At 46.9% G+C, this 19,451-nt stretch overlaps 2 protein-coding genes across 2 annotated transcripts in view; one reads left to right on the top strand and one right to left on the bottom strand.

Annotated features, from left to right (window-relative positions):
• The window catches only part of LOC142563700 (uncharacterized), a 130,526-nt gene extending 116,736 nt beyond the window's left edge, over positions 1–13,790 (top strand). Inside the window, exons 3-9 of the mRNA XM_075674299.1 lie at positions 958–1,299; positions 3,112–3,426; positions 6,601–6,764; positions 8,577–8,749; positions 10,187–10,307; positions 12,184–12,342; positions 13,383–13,790. Of these exons, the coding sequence (XP_075530414.1) occupies positions 958–1,299; positions 3,112–3,426; positions 6,601–6,764; positions 8,577–8,749; positions 10,187–10,307; positions 12,184–12,342; positions 13,383–13,686 (1,578 nt within the window). The 3' untranslated portion in view covers positions 13,687–13,790. The remainder of the gene's footprint in view (positions 1–957; positions 1,300–3,111; positions 3,427–6,600; positions 6,765–8,576; positions 8,750–10,186; positions 10,308–12,183; positions 12,343–13,382) is intronic.
• A 3,094-nt stretch (positions 13,791–16,884) lies between these two features.
• LOC142564936 (uncharacterized) lies at positions 16,885–19,122 on the bottom strand. Its single transcript, XM_075676145.1, has 2 exons — positions 18,763–19,122; positions 16,885–17,753 (listed from the first exon to the last, which is right to left on the bottom strand). Exons 1-2 carry the CDS (start codon positions 19,042–19,044, stop codon positions 17,106–17,108), a joined length of 930 nt encoding a protein of 309 aa, XP_075532260.1. The 5' UTR covers positions 19,045–19,122; the 3' UTR covers positions 16,885–17,105.
• Between the last annotated feature and the right edge of the window lie 329 nt (positions 19,123–19,451).

The following is a 19,451-nucleotide window of genomic DNA, read 5'->3' as shown; positions in this document are numbered from 1 at the left end:
CATCGGACTCGAGAATCAGTTGGTTTTTACAATATCACTAGTAGTGCTATTCCACTAATCGACAGTTTTATTGGACCGAAATACAGATAACTATTGCTTATTCTAGCTAATTGATGTAATGGTAAAGCGGAATTTATTTTCCTGGCGCGTATCTGGTAAAATAATATATTCGACGTGCGAATGTTGCGTTGACGGATGATTATCTTAAAGAAAAGCTTAGCCCATAGATAAAAGGCAGGAAACAGGCTGGGACAAGAAGAGCAGTCTTTGTTCCAAAGCCGGAACACCTTTACGATGAGGAGCAACTTTCCTTTGCATTGAAACAGTTTATTATAAGAGATGTCTTTCAAATGACTTCGCGTAAAGTCATTTATTTTCACTTTTTGTGTCTCTGCTCCATCTTGGTGAGCTGTTTCTTTAATATTTCAGTTCTGTTGTACTTGTCAGTAGTCTGCGTATAGGTTCTAGGATTTCCTTTGTCTTCGTTTTTATAATCATATGTACCGTGCGTTACACTGTGAAAGAGAACGCTTGCGCGTACTAGGTGAGCGAATTTCTTTTTCTGGCAAGTGCACAGTCGCTGGACTTTGCAAGACTTGTGATTGGCGACACTGGCACATTTCTACTTCTTGTGCAATACAATGACAGCTTAAGTAAGCATTTGCAGCTAGAGTGCCAGCAAAGTAAGAGCCACGCATTACAACGTTGCTTTTAACAGTTTTTAAGTATTCTCTTGTCTGAGCTGTACACGTACAGTCTATAGCTCTTATGCTGGAGTTTCTAGAAATCATATTTGCTTTGCACTGTTGTTATTTTTTTTGTCTATATCTATACCCGAGTCGCATGATTACATGGAACCGAGACAAGTCCTAATGGTTAGGGCCAATATGTGTAGGCGATAGATTTTGTGTTATGTCTTGACCATATTAAAATTAAATTAAAAAAAAAACACCACAGGTTCCCGGCGAGGAGACGGTGCAGCTGAACCGCTCCATCAGCATCGGCTCGCTCAAGTTCCGCGACGCTGGTGTGTACACGTGCGAGGCCCGAGAGCCCGTGCCGGGAGGCGGTGAACCCCCGGTCGTGAACGTGTCGTGGGCCCTGACCGTGGAGCGGCGTCCCCCCGCTTGCCTCGTCAACGAGTCGTGCACCGAGGCCCAGGGTCACAGCTGCTGGAGGGACCTGTGCACATGCCGCTCCTCGGACATGAGCTTCTTCTCCAAGAGGGGGCACCGGCGGTGCCGCATCGCCGGAGCGCTGAGCCTAACCGCCAGGGTGACTGCACTTCCCCGCTCATCGGTGAGCCCGTAGTTGTCGACTACCACAGGTCCACGACCCATCTGTTTCAATCGTGTAGCACGATGCCACAAAGAAAACCCGTACGCTTTTTTTCGTCTAAGCTTAGTGCTGTGCACTCGGATGGATGACAATCGTTCCCTTTCGTGAACCTTCATCCACCTTGCGGGATTTCGCGGTAATTATCTGCTAGATCCATTTTTTTTTGCATTTATGCCATCCCAGTCATTGACTTGGTCGTTGCTGAAAAGCTGTTACCTCTGTGATTGGCCACTTGGCACCGATTCCGGAACAGGGGGCTTGCAGTGGGATCACCCGCCTGCCACAAATTTCATTGTAAGAGGAAGAGCGCATGCCTCCCCAGCTTTGAAGGCCCAATACCCCTTAATCACTGGTGAATTTAGCCAGTGTTTCAAAACAAATAAACTATGCCAGGGCGAAGTGAGGCCTCACTCGTGCCTCCTCACTAAATATACCTTTCCAAAGTCCCTGCCCCTTGGAACAACTGAGGCTAACCAAAGTATTGAATGACTCCGGTACACCTAAGAGGAAGTTATTGTCCCTCCCTTTTTACGATCGACATGCAACTGGCGCAAACCTACCGTTGTATAATTTCTTGGTTTGCTTCTTGTCGTTGACGTGACGTATGCATCCTCTCATACTTCATACGCGAACTTTCATCAAAGACCGCCTAAGCGACACACCTTGAAATACGCCAACCCTTTGGCTCCCTTCCACGATCTGCCGGAAATGGGGCTTTAATGTTCCCAATTTGAATAGTTCTTGGCTTAATGGTAATTGAAAGTTGACGTGTCACAGGGGTACAAAAAGAAGGGGTAAATTCGCAGTTTTTGCCATCTTTTGTGTCCTCGGTGGATTTGCTATGATGCGTTACGCACTTTTTAGCTGGTAGAATTGCTTTGGCAACCAGAGCTTTGTTAAGTAAAGATCTTAAAAATTTAGCAGAGAAAGTGTAATCGGAGCTTGCGCTGGCAGATTACATATATAAGAGCCCTTGCTTAGACGCTGTACGTGGCTTCCACAGTGACTGACATGCCGACTTTTTTGCGCGCGTTACTCTCATTGCAGGGACCTAAGGTGCTTCCTGCACGATGCGAGGCTGCACCCATTCTTATAGATATATTATGTTACTATATTCTTAGGACATTCGCCAGGAAGGAAGTGCAGTATGCGATAGTAAACTGAATTTTCTGAAGGCTAATTAAGCAGAAAGTTTCTTACACGCAAAATGAACAGAAAAGTAGGTAAATATAATAATGCATGCATATCAAACTGTGAGGAGTCCTACTCTGTAACGATGCAGACTTAAGAACTTGAATTCCTTGAAAATTTCTCGTAGCAGACGGAGCTATGTAGCTCAGGTTTCCGTTTCGTCCATTTCCCTATGAGCCGGGCAGCCGTCACGATCTTGTTCGGCTTGCAACTCAAGGCACGTTTTGGCAGCAACTAGTGTTTACCGCCTAAATTTTGTACTTGAGAGAGATGAAACAATGCCGATGTGCTGGCGCCATCTCTGCTATATTACTAAAACAAGGCGACATTAGGAGCATAGCCTTCGAGATTGAGCAATGGGGCAACGCATTCTCGGATTCGCTGTGCATACAGATTTTGAGTTTTTACATGTTTTTTAACATATGCAGGTCAGCGACTTGTTCACGAACTTGCAACTTTCCTGTCCTGGTGTAATGTCACCACACTGTACCCCCCCCCCCTCCAGCCCCCCGATTATCTTTCACCAAAACTAAGCATAACCGAAGAAACGTTATTGTGTCCCGCTTCCGCGTGTTGACGCAGTTCGATCTGCTCGAGATCAGCTACTACCTGGTCACGTACGGCGACACCGTCGTCAGGTGGCACAGCGACCGGGAGCGCGGCGGCCGCTCCGTCGCCAAGGTCATGGTCGACTCTCCGCGGCGACAGTTCAGTGGCGCCATCTACCTGCGACGGCGGGAGTTCACACATGGCGGCACCGTCAACGTGACCGCGGTGCTGTCCGGCACGCCGACGTCGAAGTTGGTGCAGATCGACGTGCCCAAGAGCACCTACCAGATCGGCGACGTCTGTGAGGAGGACGCCGACTGCAGTAACGCCCAAGGGTTCTGCATGAAGGTAGAAACATGTGGCTCACAAGACCCTTTCGCTGTTTACAAAGAGGGACCCTGGATGGTTGCCGGCTTTGCTCGTGACGCGTTTAATTCTGCGGGCGATTGAAAGGCAACGGCACACGGCAGCACTGACAAAAAGAAACATAGCAAATAAAGGAAAAAAAAACAGAATCAAGGAGATTTTTGTCACTTTTACACTGCAGGTAGGCAAAACTTTACAACCTAATCATGCCGTAAGATATAAGAATAAATATGCATATTAGTATAGACCATTTATATATTTAAAACCCGCGAAAAGAGTCATCCGGCAGGTTAGACCAACTTAAGAACACGAATTTTTCGGTATTACTAGACTGATCCAACACGTACGCCACAAGTGTTTTCTGGGGTTTGTGGGTTGGGTCTAGTTGGGTCTAGCTGCCGCTGCGCGCGTGAAACAGTCTTTCCAGCGTCTGGTTCGTAAGAGCTGTCCGTTATTGGCCGGCCGCCTTCTCTAATGATACGTGCAAAACGATTATGGGCTCGAACTACTTCTTACGAATAGTTCTAAGATAAGAATTTGTTCGCCAGGACATACCCTAGTGTTTTTCTTTTTTTCACTTTACCAAACTAAAGAAAAAAATGTTGCCTGTAACTGCTAAGGCAATTCAACCGGCTGCGTGCCCTCCCCTTCTCCCTCCAAAATTTATTTGTTATTATGTGGCGTTTCCTGCCTTGCTATCCCCTTCTCCCACTTCCCGTCGCCGGTCATATTTGTACACCCCTTGCCCTCCTCCCCTTACGCGCCACTGCCTGCAAGACACGTCTGTTTACTAATACGCAGCTTGTCTACCATAACAGGCGTTTGCAGAAGAAGTAAATTATGCGTTTAAGTGACAGTGACCACGAAATGTTTCGAAAGAGAGAGGTGTCCGGGCAGTCAGTCTCACGTCATTTCAAGACTACAGCGCTCTCTGTCTCCGCTACTGAACTGAAATTGTTGCGCGGAGACAACGCCAGGCTTACGGCATTTGTGAAGCCATTGTAGCTTGAGTAAACCAAACACGAAGAAGAGAAGGCCGGACCGCCGTCTCTTAGAATACTAGAAGAAAAAAGAAGATATCGTACCGCATGCGCACAAGATCACTTCATTTCATGTTATCACATTTTCGTTTAATTTAGTGTTATTTGCTCTATATTGACTTCACCAAGTATCAACCAGCTGGCCTAAGTACTATTTGTTTTTGCTTACGACAGAAGTTGCGGCCACAGCGGCGAAAGCGACCGTGTAGTGAAACGAGGGTGTCACATTTTTCTGCGGGCATGCCCATGAATACTCGAAAAATTTCTGTCGGGATCATGGAAATATGTTCTGAGTGACGTAAGGAATCATGAACAAAGACCAGGGGCCGAAATCGCAAAGCTTTCTGTTCGTAAGTTCTGTTTTTCATTGGCTGATCGCCCTTGCTAATCATGCGTCTTACATCACTATTGGCTGGTACGAACGCTTTAAGCGTAAGAACTTTTTGTGAATACGGGCCCTAAACTTTCAGCAAAATGCCATTTTTTTTCTTGCACCCTTTCCACGCCTATTTATCATATGAGCTTGAACTATAGAAGGCAAGAAACAATTCAGTAGCATCTTTATCGCGGCTCCAAATACCCATTTCGATGTTGGTGCCTACATTGAATTTTCAGAGCCTGAAATGGAGCTTTTCCGTGCTGTGTCATTGTTTCAGTTTACTTAAAATATCAAAACGCGCTGGAGAGCTTTGGTAAGGGTAGTTAATTAGCACCACAGATATTTAGCGGTGTACACTGTAAAATAACTTGTACCCCTGAGAGTGAACAAGGATGTAAGGTACTTTGCAGTTTAAAAGTTGTTAACATCTTTGCAAGAGACGAGAGCTTCGCTGTGGGAAGGGCTCGACCTACTCTACGCGTCGATACACTTGTAGGTGGCTTTGCATACTTATACGCTCACGTCAATTTTTTAGGCGACATCGTTGAGAAAGTTGAATGCTCGTGCGCAAATCGTTCGCAGAATGTGAAGTTCATTTTGTAAGTTTAGGAAATATTCACTACCATTCCTAGTGGACAAATACTCCTGAGAGCTAGTTTGAAGCTTCGACCTGTATCAGAAAAAGAATCCTGAGTTTTTGGTATACTTAGACAACTGTCAAATGTTTTAGCCCACTTTCTAAAATTCGAGATGGCACTGGATCACCGATGTTCAGAAAAATAAGCAAATGTCGCAAGCGTCGGTGTATGTTGAGCGTTCCTTTTGTGCTATACACTAATACTCACTGAAAAAATAACCGCCCAAACACTGCTTACAGATGGTTAACCAGTGAAGCTGAAACGTGCGGCATCGGCGTTAATCACTGGGTCAATCCTCACTTTTCATTAAACGACGGCTTGGTAGGCTGCCGGATCCTCGGCACGCATGCAGTTGCTGCTTGCGCTCGGCAGCACGACCCTGTTCTTGTGTCTGGGCTGCAACATCAGCACGGCGTAGAAGAGCTCGTTCCGGGTTCTGCTCGCGACATGGCTGATGGAAAGCTGCCTGCTCCTCAGGAGTACGTATGACGCGCCGCCTACCCATTTCGGAGCCGGAGAGAAACTGCTGGGCGCGCGCTCGGCTGCGACGGAAAGCAACGGCGTCACTATTGGCGCAGCCACTCACGCACTTCTTTCTCTTTTCTTTCGCGCATGCGCATGGGGTTGCGCCGTAGGAGTTGCCGGCGTACAGGCGACAGACGGACGGGCGAATCAGCTAGCCATGTACAGCTTCGCTGTAAAAAGGCGCAACATAAAGCCTAAAGCACCGATGGTGCTTGTTTGTCACTGCTTTCGTAACTTCTCTGGCGGCATCCAATAGCGCTAGACTTGATACACATTTTGTAAACTATGCAATATGCATCGTTCTGTTTACTTCCAAAAATAAAACTAACCAAATAAAACAAGGAATTTATGGGGCTATTACCTTGGAGAACTGTTAATTTCTCCTCAGATACATAACCTATATGTACCTTAAGTGACAGCTTAAGGTACATACAACTTACGTACAGCTGAGAGCTTATATGTACCTTAAGTGACAGGCGCCTGAAACAGCGTTTTTTGGTGGCTAAACACCCAGACTCTCGTCATGATGACCGAAACGTCTTTCTCGCATCTTTACGACTGGGATATGCTGCAGGGCCGTTGTTCGTGCACCGACAGCACGGGAAAAGACCACGGACGCCCCGTCGACGGCCAGTGCGTGGCATCGTGCACTCAGCCCAAGGACTGTGACTCCGTGCAGCACAGCCACTGCTTCGGCGGCGTCTGCGCGTGCTTTGAGGGACTGCACCTGTACAACAGGTCGGCCCGGACATTTGGACCATGGTTTACGCGTAGCTATTCAGAGACTTCGCTCATGCCCGCGCTGTGGCCATGCGTCTACATGACAATCTGATGAAGGACACGAGATCGCGATTTTCAATTTGTCTAACGCAGCATCCACATTTCTGTGAAAAAAAAATGTGAAGAAATACACGCACCTATAATCGAAATTATTCCGGAACCTTCGGAAACGCACCTCTCAAAGCCCCGACGCACGTTACGTCAATCAATCAATCAATCAATCAATCAATCAATCAATCAATCAATCAATCAATCAATCAATCAATCAATCAATCAATCAATCAATCAATCAATCAATCAATCAATCAATCAATCAATCAATCAATCAATCAATCAATCAATCAATCTGTTTGATCAAGCGTACGGCTGCGCATAAAGGGAAGCCTCCGGTCGTTGCCGCCGCTACATCTTGAGAGACTTCAGGAATCTACAACAAACCAACGCATATTATAACAATGACAAAAAGAGGGGACTATTCCCTGTCTATTGTTGCTTGCTAAACGTTGACGCAGGTCTGTGAATTTTCAAAATGTTTATTACCAAGATGTAATCGGTGCTTGTGTAAGGGAAACCGTCGAGGCGTTTGCTTTTTGCACGGCCACCCTGCACCTCAAATGTACATTGATTTAGCTAGTTGCCATAATATTCTTAGGTAATGTTTAGCACCGCAAACATTTTCATATTTGCCGTGTATAATGCTAGGAGAAAAGGAATAGATAAAGAAAAGCCCTGGACACACAAATCCTTCCTGTATACCGAGCTTGATTTCATCCGTCGTTTGGTGAAAAGTTAGCACCTTAAGAGCACTTGCGACGTACTTGAAATATGCTTGTTATTGATGCTGATAACTTCGTTTTCACCTTGTTATAAAACTTGTATATTGTTTTGCTGATGGCTCTTATAAGGTTATTTGCATCAAGAAAGGTATATATTTCCCTAAATTTTCTCATTATATTGTACGCTGAATTTCAAAATTAGGTTCACATATGGTTTAGAGTGTTAAGATATATTGCGTAGCACAGTTTTGTTTGGTTGTGTGAGGGTCGGATTTTTTTCTCACGATTTTCCTTGCAAGCGATACTACCTATTTTGTTCATTACCTTTTGTAACCTGTTGTCAAGTACGACACATCGTGGGACCAGTCGAGCCGCAGATCGCAGCTTTTATCCGTGGAGAAAGATTCCAGTGCATTGTGCAAAAAAATATTTAAGAGAATTGCTAAAAATCCGCAATGGTCGAATAGCACGAAAGGCTATCTGTCCTGGCTAGATCCACGTACACTTCATAGACGTTGCTGAGGTATAGTAAAATGCAGCGGTGGCTTGTCACTTAAGGGTTTCAGAGCCTACTGTGCCTATGCCTCTGCGACTGGTTTAGCTTCAGCAAGATCTAATTGCATTTTCTCATTCAGAATGACAGAACGCATTGGTATTCATTGGCAGCAATCGAATAGTTTTGGCATTTGTGTGAAAACGCATTGGGAGAAGGTTGTTTACTTGTAATTTTTTTCCATTGTTTGCAAGTCGTTTATCAAAACATTGTCAATTGTTTCACTCATTAGCAATAACGGTATAGTTATCGCAATAGCAAACCGACTGTATATTCCAGTGGCTGAATAATATTTTTGAGTCGCTTGGGCCAGTCACCTGGCAAAACATTGGCTATGAGTTCAACAACTTACAAACAAAAACCCTGCAGGTACAGCAGCCGCGAGAACCAGTTCGCGCTGATTTGATCAATGCCGTTCTCGATTGACGTGCTATCTTCCAGAAGCTGCGTACCGAACCGATGCGGCCAGCACGTCTACTGCTCGGTGAACGAGACATGCGTCTCCGGGCGCTGCTTCTGCCGACCGGGTTACATGGTGCAGAATGGACGGTGCGTCCAGGCCGAGTGCTCCACGGACGCCGACTGCATCTGGAAGAACACTGAGTGTTTTTCAGGTAGGCCGACATACATTACACCGTCGTTTCTCGCGGGCCTCAACGGAAGGCTTTGAAAATGTCTTTCATGCTTCAGGGCAGCCAACGAAGGTTTAAACTGATAAGACCGGCAGAGAAAAGATTAAGACCCATGCATATGGACAATCATCTCTGCTGGAATTGTTTGAAAGAGTGAATTTCTGCTAATGCTGATTGCGAAGGCGGCCAGCCGATGGTAAGGAACACTGATGAGCGAGATATTTTGTAAATTCAGCTGCTGGCTACCAAATGTCCCCCCCCCCCCCAATTGCATAACTTTCCTAACGGCCTAGCAGTAGTTCAGATGCTGTAGACCAGCCACGGTAGCTCAGTGGCTGCGGTGTCACGCTGCTGAGCAGGAGGTCGGAATCCAAAAACGCTCTTGCAGCTTGCACTGGGTGCACGTTAAAGAAAGTACAAGTTTTCAAAATTATTCCGAAGTCACCTACCTACGTCGTGCCTCTAATCAGATCGTCGTTTCAGCCCGTAACGCCACTGAAATTAATTTTTAGACGCGTTTTGTCAGTGAGCAAATCACTTGGAACATTGCTAAGCCCGGTAAGCATCAGTGTGCCGTGGGCGCTTTTCGCACAATTTGTTAGTGCACAACGATTTATTAGATTGAGTGTCACTTGCTTGTTGTGCTTTCCGCTACTGTGCTTACGGGCTAGTTTGGATGTCGCGTATATTTGAACAGTGGGGTGCAGGACTTTATTGCTGTGTGATGATGTGTAGACCACTCTCAATAACTAGACCTTGATAGCTGGTTCTGGTGCCTGTGGTGGTACTAGTTTCGTGCCGGTGACTTGTAGTAATAGCGTCTATTTAATTTTTGTAACTTTCATAATGCTTTCTCTTTCTTTTTATTTTATAGGGATTTTTATTGTGCTCGATAGCGCTGTTAATTAGTTATGTCCACAAAAATTGTGACCATGTCAGTGGTTATTTCCGGCACCAACAATACAGGACAAACACGATCTTTGAGATTGCTTTCGACTTTGCATCTTTGCCAGCATCCTTGTCAAGTCTTGAGTAGCTTTTATTCTCGAAGTCCTATCAGTGTTTCAGCTAGAAAACTGGTGATGTCTAAAAGTTGCAGGCTATAACGTGCTTTCGGTTCCGCTATCTTTTGCGGTGCATGCAGTCTAGGAAAGCATAGCTTTCGGGATCTATTTCTTGTCACTCAGAGGCAGCAATCAGTGAGGCATGGCTTGGACACAACCTATAAAGTGGACTTCACAGGCAAATAGGTCGTAACATACTAGAGAAAGAAGAAAAGTATTGTTGAAAGTAATACCATGCCATCAAGGCTACCGTAAAATGACCGGTCATTGTAGCTTTCCTCAGAATGAACATGCCTTTGTGAATATTGTGACTAGTGCTTTGAAATGGCGTTATTTCCGTATGTTTCTGTCCAAGGTCGATGCGTGTGTCTCCCGGGATACCGAATCATCGAGGGAGACTGCGATCGGGAGTACTTCGGCAGCTGCAGCTTGGGCTGCACGTCGGTGCTCAACAGCCAGTGCGGAAGCGGGGCCATGTAGGTGCTCTGTTTTACGGTGCATTGAGCCTGCAGGACTCCCCCCCCCCCCGCGCAAGAAAAAAAAAAAGAAAAAGCCATGTAGAGGCACCTGTTCTTCATCTATCCCAACTTATAGAACTAGTTCCCTTGGGGTTGTACCACTTTGACCTTCAGAACGTAATTCCCTTACTGTGGTATCACTCCGCGCTTCAAAAGACATTTAGGTCGCATTCAAAAGGCATTTTATTCGTACGGGCTCTTTACCACTGGCCCGCCGCCTCCGATAATGATATGTCCAGCATCGGGATTAACTGCAATTTTCTCTTACGAATAATTCCAGCGAAAGAAATGTTTTTGTGATTTCGGGCCCACCTTCCTTAAAGACACGAATGGCACGGAGAAGCGCAGTCCTAACTTGTAGTTGAGCAACAGTGAACAAGACGCGGTTGCTTATCACAAGCACAAACAGCTGAAATCTATAATTGCGGGGGAGGAAGCAGGTAGTTCGTAGCACATGCAAGTCATCTCAAAATGACTCCGGAGAGGCATGGCCTAACTTTCTGCGCAAATACAAACAAGACGGAGGTTCACAGGGAGATTCGCACTAAGTCGTAAACACTTGCCGAACAAGGGAAACATTAAGCAGGAGCTAGTTTTTTTATTCAGGAACTTGGTGTGAAAGGGCCCTGAAGAGGACAAGTCGCCTCGTAGAAACGTTGGCTCTAGGCAGAACCTTTCCTGTTTTAGCAACTGTAAATAACTTCTGTACGAAGCACGTTTTCGGTAGCAACCCCTTCCTCCAGTGTATCGTTGAGGGCTACCGCCGAGAAGGCTCGTTACGAAAGGCTGAATGGCCCCTTTGATCCATTCACATTGGTATCACTCGAACGCAAAGCTGCTCCCACTGCAGACCTTGAAGTTTGACTCCTAGGAAGAACCCATGCAAGTCGCAGGTGCGAGCAAGGATACAATATGTAAGGAAGGAAAGCGAGACCAGGAGAAGGCGACTGCCAGCGAGTGCATAGTGTCCCTTTTGCGGGGCAATTGCCGCTGCATTCCTGACCTGTCAGCGAATATAGCCGTACTCCGACTGACCAACTACATGCAATGCGGTGGTAGCTTGTGCTTGTCGCCGTCATATCAGCGACTCATGATAGCGGGCCGGAAGGAGTGATAATCAACTGTCGGCCGCTGATCATTACGTACGTGGGCGCGTTCGGTGTAGCGTGATCGTCGCGTAAGGATTTCTGACTCATAAAGATATTGCTTGTTAATGTACTGCAGCGGACATAAAAGAGATGGGGATCCATGAGTCAACCTTTTTTCCCCATCTGAGGCGTACCACCAAACATCGTTTCTGGTAGGCTGACGGGACGCATCACTTTCATGCCGAAAACATATCACTCGACGTCATGCTTAAATTGTCAGTGAAAAAGCATCTTTAAAAGGCAGACCGAATGTGTATATTAGGCTTTATTAGGAGAGTTAATGTGTGCAGTACCGAAAATACAAGTCTTAAGTAAGCGCACACTGTATAACATGGGTGTGAAGCGAGCACGTGACCCAGGCACAAGGGGGCGTTGCATTGACATTTCCACAGCATCCTTTCGATAAGACAAGGGTTAGACCAGATTAGATAAGACAAGGACAAGGTGTGGACTAGATGTCAATTAGTACAAAAAAGAAAGAAAGGAAGCATTACCTTCTTCGCATCAAGGAGTAAGAAAACATTTAGTCTTCCAACAATCGGCAAGTTTGCTCGTGCGAAAACACTGAAGAGCCGACATGACCGTAACCGCATTTGTCTGAAGAAAACGCTACAAAAGTATGACCGCGGTCGCCTTAGCTGCCATCCTTCAGTCAACCAAGTATGACGCTGATATCCATAACGCAGGTGCGTCTGTAGTCCCGGATATGTGTACCGCGCTGTTGGCGGATACGAGACGTGCTCGCCCATAGAGTGCCACCACGGCCTTACATGTCCTGGGCTGGGCGCAAGCTGCGTGGACTACGCGTGTGCGTGCGCCGATGGCAACCAATCTGTCTCGTGCAGGTGGGTGTTCCTAAAGCCTTTGGCGCTAAGCAACTGTCATCGCCACCGCCAATATTTCCTATGACGCCCTGAAAGCGAGGAAATGCCTTGTGGTATTATACATTTTTATCGGAGCTCTGGCTAGCAAGGGGTCTTTTATGGACCCGCAAAGCAACCGTTTATTCAGATGCCGCGAATACGGCCGCACATCCCCATCACAATGTATGTGGACGAACTGACCATCTCTAAGACCAATTCGGGTAAAGAACACTTGCCCAGCTAAACACACCGATAAAAGCAACAGCGTGGTAGCTCGTTGATGTCGATGCTTCTTTCTGTATAACAGCGCAATCTTGTGGCGAAAAAAGATTAATTTCATGGGTTGTTTTTGTCATCGATGATAATAAGAAAAATCGATCATAAAGCAATGTGCGGTTAAAAATTGAAATTCCTCATTGTATAGACATGAAGCAGCCACTGTGAAGCATTTTCCGTTTGAAATACGAGTAGCGTCCAAAATTACGGAGTCCATGATCTGGCACCTGCCTCGCCACCGCTGACCAGTTGAGTTGCACGAGGCTCGGATGCTGTCTGATTAGTGTTATTCAAACGTTGCTAAGAGAGAGAGAGAGAGAGAGAGAGAGAGAGAGAGAGAGTGGAAGGAAATTATCAGTCATGCAGGCCTGCCAAGATTACCGAACTCTTATACACCTAATAAAACTTGGTGCTGGGCTAGTTGGCGATGAATTCTTTAAAACTGGTGGTAGCGCTAAAAGGGACGAACACACGGTGAAAAGACCACACGACGACGAGGGAACGCTGCTGACAACTGGTTTTCACCAGTTGTCAGTAGCGTTCCTTCGTCATCGTGTCGTCTATTCACCGTGTGTTCGTCCCTTTTAGCGCTACCACCAGTTTTAAATAATCTTATACACTCATCCATAGCTTAATTTGCCCCGATATAAACTTTCGGCAGTTCGTATTTAAAGGACCTGAACCAGGCTGAATGTGGCGTAATCACGTCCCAGTGGCAAAACTGTACTGGTTGTCCTTTCGCTCAGGGAGGGCGGTTCAGCCATGTTGTCATTTTCCGAAGAAGAACCTCCCGCGTACGAGACTGTGCTGCTCCTCTGCGGCGGAGCGGTCACCTTCATCGCCGTCGGAGCCCTGCCCGTGCTCGTGTGGAGGCACTTGGGACCGGGAAGGAAACTGGGGCGCCCCCCGGCGGTGGGCACCGAAGGCGTGGGACAGTATCTCCTGGCGTGGCCGCAGCATGCCATGCCACTCGCTGCGGCGCCTGTAGTGCTGGAGCCCGCCGTTAGGGCGCCCAAGAGACGATACCCGTTCGAGGCGCAAAACATGTGATGATTAGGTTGAATATGAAAATGGCTTTCTCGTAAGTTTTAGTAGGAATCTCGACACTAATTAGTTAATCCGAGCTATCGCTTGCTATGATTTGCGCAAGTTCCTTGCTAATAAACTGCGATTGAGTATATGTGGCTTCCCTCGAGGCTAAACTTTATCGCGACTCTAATTGCTTCCGCGCAGTTAGAATTATAACAATGGGTCGACTGCTAATACTCCAACACGGTGCATTGTGTAGGCAGATTATTTGTTCATCATGTTTCTAACCGGAGCAGCCAGTTTTCTTGCGTTTGGCTTCCGAATTTGATAGTCCAGTTTTTCACTACATGTGTACGTGTGATGCAGGATTACATAATTTGCAGGACAATAGCCACTAGTGGTGCTGAATTACTTGTACGAGGTGGTGGCGGTTTACTTACGCGTGCCACAAGTGTCCCTCGTCAATGTTTGTAGTCCGAAATACATAGCACATTTATTAGCATGTAGGGCGGCAAAAAATGTAGGCCGTCTCCCCAGGTTGATAAATGATGATGATGATGATGATGGTAATGACATTAAGGACAGTAGCACCTACCCACTCGGCGGGATCGGCCAATAAAGGGGCGGATTTAAAACAATGCATCAGGCAAGAACTTAGAAATCCATAGTAGGGATAAATGAGTGAGAGCTAGTAGATTATCGAATTTTTTTTGAAGCATGGATATGATAGACAAAAAAAAAATAATGGTTCGTGCTTAATCAAGCGCAGAAAAATAAGAAAGATGATGAAAAAAAGACAAACAGAGCATGCGAAAATCTGAATGGATATTTATGTCCACGCGCACTGAGTGAAATTCCGGGGAGTTTACTAGCTTATTAGTAAATTACGTAAGTAATTTACTGTTACAGCTCAACTTACTTTTCTCGTGAGTGTCCATTGAAGATTCGATGCCTTTGCGCGTTCGTGTTTGCACAAGGCTTTTGACCATCTATGAAAAGATGTGCTCATCGCAGCTTGTGGGCGTAGTGTCTTTGTCGCGGAGCTTTTACCGTGTTATCACCCTTAAGCACCTAGGTAACGTAAAATTAAGAAAGAGTCGACAGCCATTTTAGGATACGCTGAATAGGATGAAGGCGAAAGCCTGCGCGATTGCAAGACATTCATTGCATTACTAGAAATTTTCATTCCAATGTGTTGATACTTCCTATTACTTGTTTTTCTCCCATCTAAGGTCATGGGTTCGAGTGACTTTCTTCAGTCTACTCTATAAACTGTCTTAATTATCTTCGACCTAATTAACACCAAAGGTCGAGGGTGCGACTCCCACCAAAAGTCGTGGGCTCGAGTGCCCTAATTAACTTTATCCTAATTAACTATACCTTCATTCACTTCGCCTTAACACCAAAGGTAGTGTGTTCGGCTCTCGACCATCACAGTGCCAATTGGAGTCCAACTTGGAGAGGCCGGTTCGCCCATATCTCCATGCTGGTCCTGGTTTCGAGTGCCTTAACTTTGCCTTAATTAACCATAACGGTCGTGGGTTCGACTTTCGACCTTCACGAGGTCAATTGGAATCCAACTTGGAGATATGAACCATCCGCCCGTATCTCCAAGCGGGTTCACCTCGCACCTAAGATCGAGGGTTCGACTCTCCCCAAGTATGGTAGAATCGAGTGCCTTAATGAACTGCATCTTAATTCAGTGTGCCTTAATTCACTTCGCCTTAATTACCACCAGAGGTAGTGAGCTCGACTCTCGACCTTCACGATGGCAATGGGGGGTTCACTTGGAGATATGGCCGGTTCGCCCATATCTCCAAGTGGGTTCAACTCCCACTAAAGGTCCTGGGTTCGAAGGCTTTAATTCCCTATATTTTATTTCGCTGTAGCTTAATAAACTTTGCCTTAACACCACAGGTCGTACTGACGCTTGTTCGCCTCGGGTTCATGCTTTCTCATAAATAAATTTATGGCCTCATTTGCTCTGGTTAACACTAAAGGTCGTGGGTTTGACTCCCACCGAAGGTCGAGGATCTTTAATAAGTTTGCCTTAACACCACAGGGCGTGGGCTCGAGAAGGACCAAAAGTTGAGGTTTCGACTCCCTATGAATGTTGGCGCCATAACGCCGGACATCGAATTTTTTGACCCAGGAGCCATTTAAGGCTTTCGCCTTAAAGATACTCAGTGCCCTACCACTCTGTGAAAAAAGATGACTAGCGAAGCTGTGTATGTGGGCCCCTTAATGGCGAACTGCACCTTCGCCGCGGTTCCTCCCGGCATTCCACTATTCTTGGGAACAGCCCACGTATGGGGAGTGCTTAACGCCCGCTTCACCTCCACTGCAGGTCGGTCCGACACTGCACTATCTTCGGGATCGGCCCACGTATGGGGAGTGCTTAACTCCTGCGTAACTTTCGCCGCGGGTCGGCCCGGCATTGTACTGTCTTCGGGATACGATATCTTCGTCCCATCTTCGGGATACGCGGACACGATATGATAGGAAGTAGCCCTTAACAGCTTCACTGTAAAAGCTCGTCGATAGTTGCATTCGACAGTTGCACGCTCGCACCACCGACCTAATCCGCACACGAAGCGCACGCGCCCTGCGTGTCACCGTCCAAGCTGATGTGCCCATAGTATGGAACCGGCTCGGTTGCCATTCCTGCTGCATTTTGCACTGTCACGATGTACGACTTTAGACGGACGGATTCTGGCGCACGACTACGAAACGCCAGAGCAGTGCAGGTTTCACCATACCACCGATAACCCGATCCGACACTTAGTGGGGCGATTTCTGCCCTCTTTCAGAGGCAGAAAGTGAAAGTTTAGTGCCACTGCACCTTTAATGTTATCGCGGGTTCGGTAGTCAAAGGCATCTCTTTGTTTAAGCTATGGCTGATGTTCAATCTCTGTGCCAGGGAGAACATTAGTGTGCAAGTAATCCCACTTTAGGATCGTCTGCGTTTGGTAGAGTACCATATAATGACGCAGTTAGTTTCTCAGAAAGGCTCTGAATGCTATTACAGAGAATGCATAGAGAAGTTATAGAGAATTTATAGATAATTTGTGCGGATATGTTCCCAGAATATGTAGCGTACCTGTTCTGTCATCAGCAACAAATTGCTACTCTTTTAGTTGAAATGCTGGGACCAAATGCATAACAGCGGAACGCATATGCACGTGAGTTTAGTGCAAATGTATGTGAAACGAGGATCCAGGCGCAGGAGAAGCATATTTAATGTATTCATATAATACTAGATTGGTTTAACAGCATTCCTTTGCAAAATATCGCGCACTCTCGAACGCGTATTTCCTTTGCAGAGGGGTAACTTTCTAGAAAGAAATTCACTCTTTACAAAATTGAACATATGAGTATAATAAGACTAAGAGGTTGGTCGTAGAGGCCAGTCGATGACGCTGTTCGAAAGGAGAGATTCGTTACACATCTTGTGCTTGGATGTCTTCCAGCTCTGATTTCATGCGCTGCACCTCTCGATGCATGTCACTCACAGTTTGCACCACGTCACTGTGCGCCTTGGTTCTGAGGTCGGCTTGAGAATCGTGTTCCCGCATGAAAGCTTCCATCGTCGCTTTTACAGCGGCCACTCGCTCTTCCAAAGTCGCTTGCAGGGCATCGAACTCCCGCTGAACCTCTTCGTCTCTTTCGACGTTTCCTTCGACAACCGTCAGTGTCAGATTGATTCTCTCCGTCACTTCCCTGATGACGTCCCCCAGTTCACCCTGCGCATCGATGCGCTGTCTGACAACTTCGTCGATTCTCGAACTTATGTGTTCGTTTTCAGTGGCAGCGTTCTGTAAGGACTGCTTTATGTCGTGTAGTACTGTTTGGACGTTTTGTATTTCCTGTCTGCCTAAGCGTTCTGAACTTGATGGCGAGGACTTCCTGCCCAAGACGTGGGCAGAGCAACGTGACTCCAGGTGTGCGATCATGTCTCTCTGAAGAACCGTCGCCGAGCACTTGTGACAGCGCGTGGAATGGTGGGCGCACTTTTCGTAAAAGTGGTTGACTATGCTTGCAACTGTAGGGATGGTTTCGCAGCCATACTTTTTGTTCCAGCAGGTGACCTGCAGTTTAAAAACAAAAAGAAATGTTGTATTAACACTGGGTTTGTATCAGAATAGTTGAACACAAAAAACAGTTGTTGAAGGCAACATCGAATGACTTGAAGTGCGAGAAATATTAATATCGCAAGCCTTTATCACGAGAAGGTTTCCCATAGTCAATGAAAATTTCACCGACGATTACGATATTCCTTAATCTGAAATTTGAGTGCAGCGCAATACGGTGTTTTCATTTCGCGATATATTGGCTAGTGCGGACAATCTCTCTCGTGCGGCACATTGCAAGCGGAGCGAAGTGCGGCGCCACTGCCCCAATAATCAGGTATCTGCCGGGACTGCCGCGATAATCGGGTAATCAGGTATCACGTCAGCCGCCGCAGACAAGACCTCTGTTCATGCAGCGCTTTGTTTACATATATCGTATCGGTCGACGCTGTCTGCGCATGCCATCCGTGAATGGACGACGGTGCGCTAGACTGGCGCCATCTCGTAGCGTTCGTCGCCGCAGAGCCCGTCTTACGTGGCACTACGCTTTTCATGTCAGGTTTTCGCCATACCCTCCTCCGCTTTCCGCCTCATGGTTCGGCGGCACCGTCCTCCCCCACTTTCCTCCTCGCGCTCTCTTCGTTATAGCCGCCTTTCATCGCCTGCTGCGCTCTGCGTTCGCTTTTTTTTCCTTCGCCGTGCTGTTTCGCTCGGTTACGCCGACGCTCAACGCAGGAAAACCGCGTAAGAGCTGTGCCCTAAAAGCTGGCGTAACAAAGGGACGTCATATCGGCCACATAAATTTCTATCACTGAAACAAAAGCGATCTTATTCGGATGGTAGAATGTCAGACAAGATCGCGGAATTTTGTTTTCAATCAGTTTCAACCTGGGGCGCCGATTCCATAAAGGCTTTCCTTCATTAGTGATATCGTTGTAACTGTTCAGGGATAAAGCGAAGGTAGGACAATTTCTTTCTCAATAAGACAGCTTTCATCTTAGAAGCGCTCATAGCGATAATCACATACCTCTCTGTCGACGAGCTTGTCGACAGGAAATTCCCTCCAGTGGACTCCGGTCTCCGGGCACGCCTCGCCGTCCATGACGCAGATGTGGCCTCTGTTCCTGCACTGATCGAAGCACGGTTCGCACATCACGTGGCGACACGGCAGGAAGCCGCTTCTCTTGGGCACGAATCCGCACGCGCTGCACACTCTTGCGTCGTCTATCGGCTGGACGAAGTGCAGGGGCTTCCAGTCCAGCTCCTCCGAAAACCCGAACAGCTTGTACGAGTCCGTCTCGTGTGGCATGGTGGCGGACTGAAACACACGCGCCGAAATGCCGCTTACAAGCCCGCCGTGCCGTCCGAGCTATGCTGTAGGCAGACGGCCATGCACTTCGTATTCTCTACTCGTTGGCACGGCGACTATCGCTCCCTTATCGCACCCTCCGGACTTGTGTTTGCCCCCGAGAACAGTGCTGATCTTTCGCTTTTCTGACAATCTCGTTGACGCCGCAGGCGTGGGATAAAACTGGAGTTGGGCGACTTGCGTCGCGGTCCGCGGCATACTTTTAAACTGCTTTTTTTGGTTGTGGAGCCTGTCTTTAGGCATTATAAATACGCAGTCACAGATATAGCATCAGATTTGTTTCGTGCACGTAGTCCAATAGGGAACGGAAGTGAGGGCCATGTATCCAGCATTTCATCTCGGGATGC

The sequence above is a fragment of the Dermacentor variabilis genome, chromosome 11 (genome assembly GCF_050947875.1).
Source record: "Dermacentor variabilis isolate Ectoservices chromosome 11, ASM5094787v1, whole genome shotgun sequence".
Taxonomy (NCBI): Eukaryota; Metazoa; Arthropoda; class Arachnida; order Ixodida; family Ixodidae; genus Dermacentor; species Dermacentor variabilis.
Note: the sequence above shows the minus strand (reverse complement) of the source record. Positions and strands in the feature narration are given on the sequence as shown.